This window comes from Mytilus trossulus, chromosome 5 (assembly GCF_036588685.1).
Source record: "Mytilus trossulus isolate FHL-02 chromosome 5, PNRI_Mtr1.1.1.hap1, whole genome shotgun sequence".
In the NCBI taxonomy this organism is placed as follows: domain Eukaryota; kingdom Metazoa; phylum Mollusca; class Bivalvia; order Mytilida; family Mytilidae; genus Mytilus; species Mytilus trossulus.
Window position 1 is genome coordinate 22,309,421 of NC_086377.1, and position 14,467 is coordinate 22,323,887.

The 14,467-nt window shown below is 33.1% G+C and overlaps 1 protein-coding gene across 1 annotated transcript; it reads right to left on the minus strand.

Moving 5' to 3' along the window:
* Nucleotides 1–1,901: 1,901 nt before the first annotated feature.
* Nucleotides 1,902–13,883, minus strand: LOC134717745 (L-sorbose 1-dehydrogenase-like). Its single transcript, XM_063580239.1, has 11 exons — nt 13,862–13,883; nt 11,625–11,830; nt 10,935–11,124; nt 9,236–9,364; nt 8,327–8,448; nt 6,901–7,068; nt 5,764–5,914; nt 4,743–4,903; nt 4,129–4,303; nt 3,266–3,488; nt 1,902–2,151 (listed from the first exon to the last, which is right to left on the minus strand). Exons 1-11 carry the CDS (start codon nt 13,881–13,883, stop codon nt 1,902–1,904), a joined length of 1,797 nt encoding a protein of 598 aa, XP_063436309.1.
* Between the last annotated feature and the right edge of the window lie 584 nt (nt 13,884–14,467).

Here is a 14,467-nt window from a genome sequence, read left to right on the forward strand (position 1 = left end):
GGGTCGACTATGGTAATTTCATTTACACTACGCTTGATACTGAGATTTAGAAGACATTGGGGAAGAGGAAAAAATATAAAAGTCGAATTTTGAAAGCAATAAATCCAGATTGTCACCAAGCAAATCTTGCATATCTGCGAGATATAGTTTATACTGTATTTATTAGACTTTTTATTTCGATTTAAACAGTTAAGTTGATACAATCATGATAATGTTTCATGCAGGCTTGTATTTTCGGTTAAAAAAAGTACATAAAGTTCAATGATCCAAAATCAATCTGAACTAGCAATTTAACAAATGAATCAACGATTTTTGGTATTTGTTATATTAGAAAAATCCCTTGTGTAAATCAAATAATGTGCACGACACGAATTGACTATAATTAGTTGTTCATTATTGTTATTCCACAAGGCCCATCATTTAGTTGATTATATAAAAATACAAATAAATAAATATTCATTAATCTGTAGCTTAATTCTACCGGTTTATTGGTCTGATTAAATGTACTATTACAGTTTTGAATTTGAATATAAAAAAATGATGTTTAGGTCTAAAAGGAAATAACTTGTAACATTGTATAATGCAGTATGAATTTGTAATACGAAGATACAAAGAAAACAATATTCATTAATCTGTAGCTTAGATTTTCAGGTCTAAGAGGAAATAACTTGCTACCTTGTATATTTATATTTTATTTAAGAATCACACTATTTACAGTCAAACTCATAGATTGAAAACAAACTGACACTGACAACGACATGGCTGGACATTTATAGACACACAGACAAATAATAGAACAGAAGACACAAGGCAGAAAACCAATAATTAAGCAAACCGACCCCCCAAAAAACTAGGGGGATCTCAGATGCTCCGGAAAGATAATGCAGGCACCTAAAAATGTATATTAAAATGCTATTATCCTCAAATAAATAACTTGCTATGGCATACAAGGGGTCCGGTCAATTGATATTGTATTCATAAAACTATTTTACCACAAAAAAAACGATTTCAAATACTTTCGCGAGTGTACTAATCATAATGGCGGCTAAAACGTGTGGTCCTTGATTAACAGAAATGTTAATACAGATTTCATATTGACTCATGTGTACATGCTGAGTAGTACAAAACTTGACTAAATATTAATATCAATAAAAAAAAGCAACCACGTACAACTAAATATTTCTAAGTCTGTTTGATTTCAAAGCATAGTTGACAGTACACAAAGATTTGTTGTTGTGGTATATTTTTCACTTGTAAGACTTACCCTAAATGAGCACATATCCCAAGGTTATGGTGTAGTTCGCGTTGATCGGAATTTATTTTTGTCAGAGCTTTTTGTGTACTTTTGTCTGTCTGTCCGTTTGAACGTTCGTCCTTTTTAACCATATAATTGTCGATTTATTTTCGACAATTAAGTTTAAATGTCTATTTGGTATCTTGCGGCACTCTTTCACAGCTCTATGTGTGCGCTTCAAGTTGAAACAAATGTACTCTTTTCAAGTGTGTATCAAATGTTTTTCAAGTAACATGTGGCGCTGAAGAACCGTTTAATTAAATGTTTTTTTTCTAATTTTGACCACTCATCCCATCGGGGAAACACATAAAGGGGAAATTTCCAATGCATGTCAACAGCATACTATTTATTAGATGCAAATTTTGTTATTTAATATCAGTGAATTCACGTGACCGTGAAAGAGAACAATTCGAATACTGATCGCCATACTTTGTTTTATTTCTAACGGTAATTTATATACGTTGCAGGAATATTTGAATCAAATAAATATGATTAAGTACAACAAATAAGAAAAAAACAACAGATAGCCTCGTTTGAGACGTTAACAACAACATTGCATTTATTGAAGTGTCGATACATATTATATTTGCAGGTGGCCTTTTTCCAATTAATATTGTCTATTTAATTTGGAAGAACGACCTTTGGTCGCCATTTCCACCTGACGTCTACCTAATGGGGAAATACCACCTGAGATCGCCATATCCACTTGCTGTCTCCATCTACCTACAGTATTTATTCCCCTGATCATATCGGCTGCTTTCTCTGCTATCATTATAGCTGGAGCATGTGGATCGCCAGCAATCTGGTTCCTCATCACTGATGCGTCAACAACACGTAAATTCTGTATACCTTTAACCCTAAAATATAAACAGACAACAATCAGTATTTCATGTTCTATTTATGTGGCAGTGGCAGTCTGCCTAAGAATCAGGCAGTTGTGAAAACATGACCAAACAAGAATGTGTCCACAATACACGGATGCCCCAGTCGCACTATCATTTTCTATGTTTAGTGGACCGTGAAATTAGAATAAATTCTCTAATTTGGCATTAAATTTAGAATGATATTATCAAAGCGAACATGTACACAAAGTTTCAAGTTGATTGGACTTCCACTTTATCAAAAACTACCTTGACCAAACACTTAAACATGAAATTTGCACTTTCATTTTCTATGTTCAATGAACTGTAAAATTGGGGTTAAAACTCTAATTTTGACCAAAAACTTTAACTCGAAGCGGGACGGACGAACAATGGCACAGACCAGAAAACATATTGCCCCTCTACTATCGTAGGTGGGGCATAAAAAAACCACACCATTTGACATTGATTTTAGTCATAATATCTAGTTATGCATAAAAACAATATGCATTTCCATTTTCTGTTCTGCTAATAGAAGATACAATTTGGTTAAAATGCACTAGAAATTAATAAATAAGGGGAGATAACTATGTAATTTGCTATCATTTTAACCAATTTTATAACCAAGTTATTTTATATTACCACACACACACAAACAAAAGACTAATACTTTTTAACTCAGGATTATGGTTAGTATTGAATAGCATGATTAGCTCGGTGGGTTTTTTCTAATCATGTTTTAATTTTTACCTAAATTGCTTGATTCTTACAAAGACTGGCACTTATTAATCTAAAGATGAAATCACTTAAGAATATTTATATTTCATTCAACTTCACCAGGCACCTTTCTGATAATCTTTATGAAACAATAATTATATCTATGCGGTGGGTGTAATAAAATCGAAAGATAATTGATTCTCATTGACATTTGTGTATTTTTTTTCTCCCGATATTTGAGTCTAATGTGTATATGCGATCGGCTGCTCTACGAAGGACACACTGAAGTATTTAAATTTTATTTAATCAAATTTAGAGCAATAAGATCAAAGATATCTAATAACTATCGATATGATATTTTCACGAATCCTTAAGGGTTGGAACAAAATATTACCTCAATTCAGGATCAACTACTGCTGTTGGGTCATTTATATTTCCCATTCTGTTGGTACAGCAAGCATGATATATATGATGACTAAAATGATGTAACATACATCTCCAGTACTCATCAGAATCAAACTGTTGTTGGCATACTCCTCCGAAGTCTCTTCGTACAAATCTAGGCATGATCCGCCCAAATGATTGGGTAGACACAAGTCGTTGTACCAGTCTTATTCCTGAAGTTATAGAAACAAGAAGATATGTCGAAACTACCAAAAAGGCACCGCTTGCGGTTAAATCTTGAAGTTATTTTTCCATGTGTGCAAATTTGTAAATGAGAATCTGTATAAATGTTATTTCAAAGAAATGTAGAAATTAAACAAACCTTAAATTTGACACAAATCAGTCGAGCAGAATTTAAGTTTTCGTATGATTTCATGGTTTACCACTGAGTCGAAACTACTACTGGTAGACGTTTCACCCCCGAGGGTTTCACCGGCCCAGTAGTCAACACCTGGCTGTTGACATGATTATCAATAATGTGGTCATTTTAATAAATTTCCTGTTAACAAAACTTCGAATTTTTCGAAAAAAAAATAAGGATTTCCTATCCCAGTCATTGATTAACTTTACCGTATTTGGCACATCTTTTGAATATTGGATCCTCAATGCTTTTCAATAATGCCCTTGTTCGGCTTTATGAATATTTTGATATGAGCGTCACTGACGAGTCTTAAGTAGACAAAACGCGCGTGAAACAGTTGTACAAAGAACAACGTATAATATTACACACGTAATCACTATGTGATAATTGCTATAGATTAATATGTAAAAAAAAGCTAAATTACTGTAAAAGAAGTATTGACCACAATTTACCTCGTATCAGTGTATCTACGTCATTACTTGTTGCTAAGTGATTTGGAATAATTAATGGTTCCGCCCGTGGATTGGTTGAAGCTAATCGAATAGTGCCTCTACTTTCAGGTCGTATCAGTAATGGAAACAAGTTGAATCCAGATGAATCGGCATTTTGCACTTGATTTCTAATTACCTAAATATAAAGTGCATTCAGAATTGTAACCTTTAAAACCAGAAGACTTTTTGATATTGATGTAATTGGGTCATCACAGCAACGCCTAACCAAACAAAACCTTTCGTTGTATTAAGTATATGACCGATCCATTTTGCAGAAATAAATCTATTAGATTAAGTTTAAGTTTGTTTTTCGCAATGTGTATTTAAAAATAGCTACCATCTGACGTTAACAATGTATACGCTTGTTCAGAGATTATAAGCTAGTTTAGAGAATATAAGCTTGTTTAGAGATAATAAGCTCGTTTGGAGATGATAAACTTGTTCAGAGATTATAAGCTAGTTTAGAGAATATATTTAGTTAAAACAAAGATTTCGCAAGAGGAAGGTGTACGTATGTGTACCATACGATAAATTGTTAATATAAATGAAAATGAGAAACTACAAGTGTTACTCACATCAGGTCGGAAATTAAATTTGAACCCATTCTCGACAGTTGCTTCGTCAGATGCATAACTTAAACCAAATATCCAAATATCTGGATAGTTCAAAGGTAAACTTGGAGATGGTCCTGTTCTTGCAAACAATGTTCCGTCTGCACCAGCTCGAGATAAAACTCCTGCAAAGTATTGATTAATTATTCCTCAAGATAAGAAAGAACAAATTTTATAATCCTGTAATTGATTTTTTAGAAGAAAAAAAAACAAGTAAATATATAGTATACATTGTAAGGATATATACGTTGCTTTCAACTATAGCTTATTGTTAACCGTTAATTTGTTAATGTTTACGCTATCTGTAAGTGTTGCCACTTTTTCTGCAAATCCAGAATAGAAATCGGGTTTTTCATAGCGAGACATGAGTTAAGAAGAATATAGGTATTGCTATACAATAGTTTTTCTTTGTAACGTAATATATATAAGACGACTGTAGAGGCCATCACAACAGATAATGGTATTATGCCAACCAGTAATAGTGTTATACAATGGAAATACTCTGTTGGTCTGCTGTTTGGACAGGTTGTTGTGTCTTTGACAGATTCTCAATTTCAATTCTCAATTTTACTCTCGCTATTCGCTAATGTCTAAAATTCTTCATTGTATACTAATTGAACAATGACAGGATAACTAAAAAAGTGTAGTTAACACTAATAGAAACAAGAATATGTGGCCATCTTACATTTATGTTACCACACCCTTTTTACTAGTAACTTACGTTCCAGTATACCGATTTGTGAAATCGGTTTCAAAATGATAATTTGACATGTTCATTGTGCATTGCACTACAATTATCACAATGAAAATAACAGCTAACATAAAAGTAGTTCCAAAGCACATGAGTGTATCAAAACATGTTGGTCTTCTCAATTCATTGAAGGAGGGGAGTTTTTCCCTTTAAAATTGAGAATGGAATTCCTTTGCACATCTTTGTCGTCCCGTTTTAATATCCACGTAATTTGTTGCTTCTTTTTGAAAGTACCTGTTTTCGATACGAGCCATTCCGCCATATTTGCAGGACTGCTTAATTTGTCTGAGGAGTATGTTATATTTGCATCAATGGTGTAATGCATTAATATCGTTAGCTGATCCTGTAAATTATTCCCAACAGGCAAGTCTGACTCAACTGGTATCTGACAAACAACAACAAATATGTATATGCCACTCTGATAACAGGGGGTCTTGATCTGGGTTCACAGTATATAGAAATAATTTGCAAGAAGCAGAATGAATGGACAAATAAAATAAAGCATGATAAAGAATAGAGAAATGAAGAAATCACTCCAGACCCTGATATACCATTATTTTGACGCGTTATCAATCTTTTTTTTTATGTGCTGTTTGAACGGAGGTTATCTGTATCAATGTGACACGAAACTTATAAAATTATTTCCTGTGCTTACTTTTAACGTTTCCATTACACACTCGATTCGATATACACATGTACATGTACATGATATTTGATTTGCTAAATATATGTAGTAAGTACTACTGATGAATACATTTACATGTACTTGTATAGAAGAGGGACAAAAGGTACCAGAGGGACAGTCAGACTCATAAATCAAAAATAAACTGACAACGCCATGGCTAAAAATGAAAAAGGCAAACAGACAAACAATAGAACACATGACACAACATAAAAAACTAAAGAATAAGCAATTCGAACCTAACCAAAAACTAGGGGTATTCTCATGTGCTCCGGAAGGGTAAGCAGATCCTGCTCCACACAGGAGTATAAATAAAACAAGTATACTGACATAAGTCGTGTTATTAGGAAGTAAGTGGACATCGAAAAAATCTGAAACGCATAAATTATGTTATATACATGCATCCTAGTGTCAAAAGATTATTGTATTCCAAGAAATCAATATCATACGTATTCAAAGTATATTAAAATACAATAACACTAGAAAGCCTAAAATATAAAAAAAAGAAGATGTAGTATGATTGACGATGATATAGATCTCCACAAAAGACCAAAATGACAGAGACATTAACAACTATAGGTCCTCGTATGACCTTACAGAATGTTCAAAGGCCATACCGCATAGTCACCAATAAAAGACCCCGAAATGACAAACGTGAAATAATAAAAAGCTATATATAGATTACTTACCCCAAACCTGCTCAAGTGAGGTGCTGGTCCGATTCCGGACAACATAAGTATTTGAGGCGTATTAATAATTCCCGCCGACAGAATAACTTCTTTGTTGGCAAATAACTGTAACCTTCTTCCATTCTTCAGAACTTCGACACCTACAGCACGGCCGTCTCGGATGATTATCTAAAAGATTGACAAACAGGCTTTTTTAATTGCATTGAGCATGTCAGGATAAAATGTAAATAGGAATAAAGAAGTGGCACATGATATTCGCAGTTGAGATGTTTTTGGGTAAAACTTTGAAGCTTTATGTCGTTGTGCAAATCCGTAATATGATCTTTTATTAGATCGTATTTCAAATGCTTCTGAGTAAAACACATGGTTGGCTGCTTGCTTTTTTTGTATAAAGTTTACGCAGGTTTTGTAACTATGATTTACATATTCAAAATATATACAGGCATAGCTATTCATTATATTTTAATTTGATTGGACGTTATCCCAATTATAATTGTACAATATACAGAGAAAGCAAGCAAGCTTTCCAAAGTCTTGGTCTACATGCAATAGGAAATTGGCTTTCATGGCAAACAAAGTTAGCATAAAGAATCGGGATGTCAAGAAAGTACTTGTTTTAATATTTGTTTTAGAAAATGTAAGTTTCTTGTCACAGTTTATCAGTAATGCCGTCAAATTCATCACTTTCTGAATTGTATGTGTTGTATGTTATTTTTTAACTAGACCATATGGAAAGTTTGATATAATTAAGACTTTAAAATTTGACACCATCCCTTATAGTTTTCAAACAGTGTAGTTGTTTGATATTGACAAACATGACATTTCTACATTTGATTACGTAAATACATGTTAATATTTGAAGATTAAGAAAAATATAAAACAAACATATACATTTTTTTTCAATCGGTTTTCTATTTTATCTTATGTCAGTGGGTGTGTTGATATCTGTTTGTTGTGGTAGTATTACATGTACAGTTGTTATTGTTCGTGTCTTTCCTTAGGTCGATATTATCGCTAGAAGTGATATACATTGTACATGAAGTGGACGTGGCCGGGTACTTGTACATCCTATCAACGAAAAGACAATAACTGCAGATCTGAGAGTACTCACAGTTACTAACAGTTAGTGCAAAACCAATAACAACTAATACACAAATGCATCTAAGACTAAACCATCAATAGCTACACATATAACAGCATGAACTTACTAACATTATGAATCAAATGTATCTTAGACTTGTTAGATTATGCATAATCTTGAAGATGCAATTGGTATTTGGATTTTCTAAAAAAAAAACAGGTAACAGAATTTGTTATCTTTTTTAATTTCTTGAGGCCCGTAGGTATATACCGACATTTTAAATTGTGGAAGGTCGGGGTTATTCTTCGAAAACAGATAACATCACTTGTGATCATTGTGAATTACCTTAGAACCGAGAGTATTTACAGACACTTGAAGGTTTGGACGACCGATGACTCTTCTAAGAAAACAGCTAACAGAACTGCACCGTTCACCATCCCTTATGTTATTTTGTAATGGACAAAACCCTGCAAAATTAAAATTGAATTGTATATACATATATTGTATTGGCGGACACAACTTACAATTAATTTAGGCATGTAGTTGACACTGAAAATACTAGGCAGTTAGCTCACGCCTAGTCAGTAAGCATTTTGCCTATATGATGGTAAATTTAAATCATAAAAATTATGTCCAGATATTAATGTACATGTACATGCTACAGCTGAAAATGAGAGTAACACAAGAAGAAAATGATTGAAAGTTAAATACATTTGTTAGACGATAAAATAATAAGTACTGATGTTGGAATGTGAATTACATGATATACATTCATAGGTAAAATGTTGATGTTAAAACTCATTGAATAAATATTTTAACATATATGTATTATATGTACATGTACATGCATATACTCATCGCATGTCGCCAATAACGCATTTCTATCGAATCGTGTTCATTACGTATGTTCATTACATATGTACATGTACCTATCGAGTCTGATCCATTTTGAATGCAAATATCAAGTCTAGTATAATGTTCATTTTGGTTTAGTACTTAATGTGGTTTGGGTTTATTCAAACGTATTTAACATACCTATTAGGTCAGGCCTTAAAGTCCTAAAATTTTCGAGTCAGTTTTTTTGTACTCATACTACAATATCAACCAATCAAACTGATGAATTTTATGTTACGATCATGATTTTCGTGATCCATGCTCTGAGCAAAGTTTTAGGACTTCAACCCCCGGTCGATTACATGTACATATCAGATCTGGTCCATTACACATACCAATTAAGTTTCTATATTATAATACCTATTGAATCTGGTCCATTACAGTCTATTGTTTGATACGCCAATTCTGATGAAGCTGCTTGGAAAAAGTTGTGTACTGGCGTGGAGGCTCCAGTCGTTATGGTCAATGGTCCACCAGTTGAATGAAATGCTGTATAGAATGAACACAGTGATATTGTCACATTATCCTTTATTCCTTATTTTAATTTTAGTTTCTTGTGTACAATTAGGAAATTAGTATGACGTTCATTATCACTGAACTAGTATATATTTGTTTAGGGGCCAGCTGAAGGACGCCTCCGGTTGCGGGAATTTCTCGCTACATTGAAGACCTGTTGGTGACCTTCTGTAGTTGTTTTTTTCTATCTATGGTCGGGTTGTTGTCTCTTTGACGCATTCCCTAATTTCTATTCTCAATTTTATACAATAGCATATATGTATTAAACCAATTGGTAGGCTCTATATATCGTACAACTTATGGGTGTTTGGATAAAATTTTGCAACTTTTGTATGTTTCATTATATGATTTTGGAAAACATATTCCAATATAAAGAAGATTTGGTATGGTTGCCAGTGAGACAACTCTCCACAAGAGACCAACAATGACACAGACATTTACAATTATAAGTCACCGTTCGGTTTTCAACAATGATCAAATTTCATACAACATAGTCATCTATAAAAGGACCCGAAATGACAATTTAAAACAATTAAACGAGATAACTAATGGCCTAATTTATATACAACAAAGAACGCAATACAAGTATGTAAGACATAAATAAACGACAACCAATGAATTACAGTCACATACACACAATGTACAATGAACTCGTTTATTTTTAAATTGTTTAAACATGTTTCTTTATTCTTTTCACATTTTCACATTATCCTTTATTCCTTATGTGTTCACCACATTATTCATTTCTTCTTTTTTTTCTTTTTTTTTCTATTCTTATTTTGGTCTATTTTTATGTTTTATTGATTAAAGGGATGTGGTATGATAAGAAAAGACACAAGTATCAACGTAAGATTAAATGAAGGGGAGGTGAGCAGTTATAGGCAACTGTACAGCATTCAACAATCGAAAAACTCATTCCGTATACAAGGCTGCTACAGGTGTCATACCACCAATTAAAAGTCCCTATCTGTTCAACCAAATTTTACAATTTTCACAGCTTTCTAAATATTTTACCTTAAGTTTAACTTCATAGAAACCAGGTATATCCTGAATTGTACATGTATCAGCTTTCTACATGCACATTTTCAGCAGGTGTTCAAAATCATATAAAAAAGAAAAGGTATTCCGAATAGAGGTACCACTAAAAATAACCCCTGGTTTTCTGGAAATCTTAAATTAGTATACTATGGAGTGCATTAATCCTCAATTTTTAATGCAAACTCATAAACAAGTAAATTTTAGCTCAAAATGATCTTAATATATTTCTCTTTCACCAAAAGTTTCATTTCTGCCAATTCGTTGGTTAGTTTAAGTAAACAATGACATCAAATGCACTATTTTTTGTCCGAGTAGGCATACTTTCACTTTTAAATTTGAGGGAGTAATTGGTGGTATGACACCTAAATGACATGTGTGAAACGATTCAACTAAAAAAGCACTATTTTACAACAAAACTAATCACGAAAAACAAATATGACAGTTAAGGTATTCAGTTATCTCTATGCTATGTAACTCATCTTAAAAAAAACCTTGTAATACGTACGTGACTGTGTTAATGCTGGGATTTGCATATCCTCTGATTTCAGGAAATATGGTAGAACATCTCTATAACTCCAGCCTGTTGCTCCTTCAGCCGCCCATTCATTATAATCTATAACAGATCCTCTGTGATGAGTGGAATACCCTGTACTACTACAACCACCAAGTATTTTACCACGTGGCCAATATTCTCGCTTTAATTGTAAAAAAGTCAATTATACATGTAACAAACATAGGTTTTTTTTATCTTAGTGTTTTGAGTTTTGTTTACAAAAAACACAAAAAAAATGTTTCAGCATATGTTTGAAATCAGGAATTATTTAAGCACCAAACTGAAACATATCAATACTAACGTGCAATATGCTGCTAAACAATACATTAAACGAAGGAAAAGAAATACAGAGTATGTCTTGTATGGCATGTCCATTGCTTGTTATGCTTGTTTCTTGTGTGCTGTTTATGTACTTTCCGACTATTTTATGTACTAGATATTTAAACTTGAATCAGTTCGATTCATATACAGATTAGGCAGAGCCTAATAAACAGTTCAGATCTCAATAAAAACACTACTAGTTGTTATAATTAGTGCAAAGATTAGTGTATTGGTGAAAAAAAGGGGGGGGGGTAATTTCATGTGCTCCAGGGGAGGTGCACTCATTGAACATTATTTATTGTTTGATATTTTAATTATTACCCTGTCGTTCATGGCAAGCCCAGTTCTCTGCTGAGGGACGGAGTAATAGTTCCAGTCGTCTTGTGTCAGTTGAATGTTTGCGGCATACGCCGGGACAGGAACATTCTCGTTTTCTAAATCAGATCTTCCGGCTTCAACCAACAAAACAGAATCAGGACCTTCTGACAAACGGGAAGCTAAAACAGCCCCGGATGTCCCACCGCCAACTATTTAATGCAAAGAAAATCAGTGCAATGATGGTTAATCTTTCTGATTTGCTGGTATTTTATATCGAGGTATTTCCGAAAACATCAAAACATAAAATTATCTATTATTGCTTACATCCATTTATTTCCACTTTGTTGCTTATGTTTTAGTTGTGACATTGGCACTAATTCTAAATCATCTCCTTATTTTTATAAAGCTTCATTGTTTAACAAATATGTAATAATGGAAAGACACCATTGTTCCATCCTATTTCAACTAATTGTATACATGTATCTTGTTTGTGAAGTAATACATGTAACGAGGAAAGTTCAAACTTTAGTTATATAACAAGAACAGTTTGATCGCTTTGGATTAAAAGTTATGTTTTTACTGACTATGGTATATACATATAGGATGAAACAATTAAGGGTGTGTGTATGGGGTTTACAAAATACAGAATAGAACAGAAACAAGAGGCTCTCAAGAGCCTGAATCACTCACCTTAATTTTTTTGGTTAAATCTCTCATCAATGATTGTTTTGGCTTTTCAATTTATTTAAATGTTCTTTGAATCGTCCTATTTTCTTCAAAAGCAAAAAAAAAATCGTTTTCTCCTATGTTCTATTTAGCCATAGGAGCTATGTTTCTTGACACACAAGGAAATGAAATATAAAATTTATACTAGATACTCTGAAACTCATTTAGCCTAAGTTTGGCTGAAATTGATACAGCAGTTTCAAAGGAGATTTTTTTTAAAGTATGTTAACATGATGAACAAATTGTGAAAAAAGTCTTTAAAGGGCAATAACTCCTTAAGGGGTCAAATGACAATTTTGGTCAAATTGACTTATTTGTAGATCTTACTTTGCTTAACATTTTTGCTATAACAGTTTATCTGTATCTATAATAATATTCAAGATAATAACCAAAAACTGCAAAATTTCTTTAAAATCATCAATTCAGGGGCATTATAACTGAAAAACCAGTTACCCAATTCGGCTGAAAATTTCGGACAGGTAGACCTTGACCTAATAAATACTTTAACTTCTTGTCTTATTTGCTCTAAATGCTGGAGTTTTTGAGATATAAGCGAAAAACCGCATTTTACCCTGTGTTCTATTTTTAGCCAGGACGGCCATGTTTTTGACGAAATAAAATATAAAGCACAGATTTTATTTTATACACCCTACTGATCATTCAGTTGAAGTTTGGTTGAATTTGGTTTAGTAGTTTTAGAGGAGAAGATTTTTTAAAGTTAGCAAATTTGATGAACAAATTGTGAAAAGTTGTCAGTAAAGGACAATAACCCCTTAAGGGGTCAATTGACAATTTTGGTCATTTAACTTTTTTGGAGATCTTATTTTGCTGATCATTTTTGCTGTTTAAAGTTTATCTTTATCTATAATAATATTCAAGATAATGACCAAAAACTGCAAAATTTCCTTAAAATTACCAATTAAGTGGCAGCAACCCAACAATGGGTTGTTTGATTCATCTAACAATTTCAGGGCTGATAGATCTTGACCTAATGAACATATTTATCCCATCTCAGATTTTCTCTAAATGCTTTCGTTTTTGAGATATAAGCCAAAAACTGCATTTGACCCCTGTGTTCTATTTTAAGAAACGGCGGCCATGTTTTTTGACGGATCAAAAATCGAAGCGCACACTTTGTGCATGATAATCTAAGGAACAATCATGCTAAATTCATCCAAATCCATTCAGTAGTTTCAGAGGAGAAGATGTTTGAAAAATTGTTAACGACGACGGGCGCCAAGTGATGAGAAAAGCTCACATGGCCTTTTAGACCAGGTGAGCTAAAAATGGGAACATGATGCCGCATAAATGAAAAACAACATAAACAACAAAGAAAATATCGAGGTACATCAATATAGAATTATATGCAAAAAATTAAGAATACCATCAAATTACTTACAAAAATAAAGAATACAAAAAATGAAGGACTCCCTTTTTTTCACCTGGGAAATTGTAATGCTGCCGTAAGATCTCAAACATGCCGAAACTCAAGACTGACCAAGGCACCCACTTACAATGGAGCTCAGTTTTTGACATAGTTCAATACATGTTTTGACTTAAGCACAGTGTCGGTTAAAAAAAAATCATTAAATGGGAGGACTGGCTGCTTAAGAGAGGACCCGCATCAGTCATGTCTCGGTTATTCCCTAACTAATCAAAAGGATAGGGCCTGGCCCCCAAGAAAACCCCTCTAAATTCTTCCCTAGCTGACAAGGCATTATCAAAAAAGACATTTGACACACACATATATCAACTATTTTAGCTAAATGAGGTTAGCTCACGTAATTCTGATCAGATGCATACATGTAAAGGTAGAACTACATGTATTAAGGAAGGTTTTACAAATGTTGCTTTAATGCAAAAACGTAGCCCAAAAAAATAGTAGGAATAAAGAATTTAAAAAACAAATCAATTGTGTTACTGATGTAAATGTCTTAATAAGAACGCCGGAAACAAATCTTTTTATTGATTAACATTTGTGTCTGATTATTCTAGATTCCGCGAGCAAGGCCACCATTAAGAGATTCTTTGTTTGACATTGCATATATAGATCTGTGCCTTGTAGGGTTGAGAAGGAAAATTATGATTTCCTTGAAAAGGGGGTGGGCAAGAAAGAGACG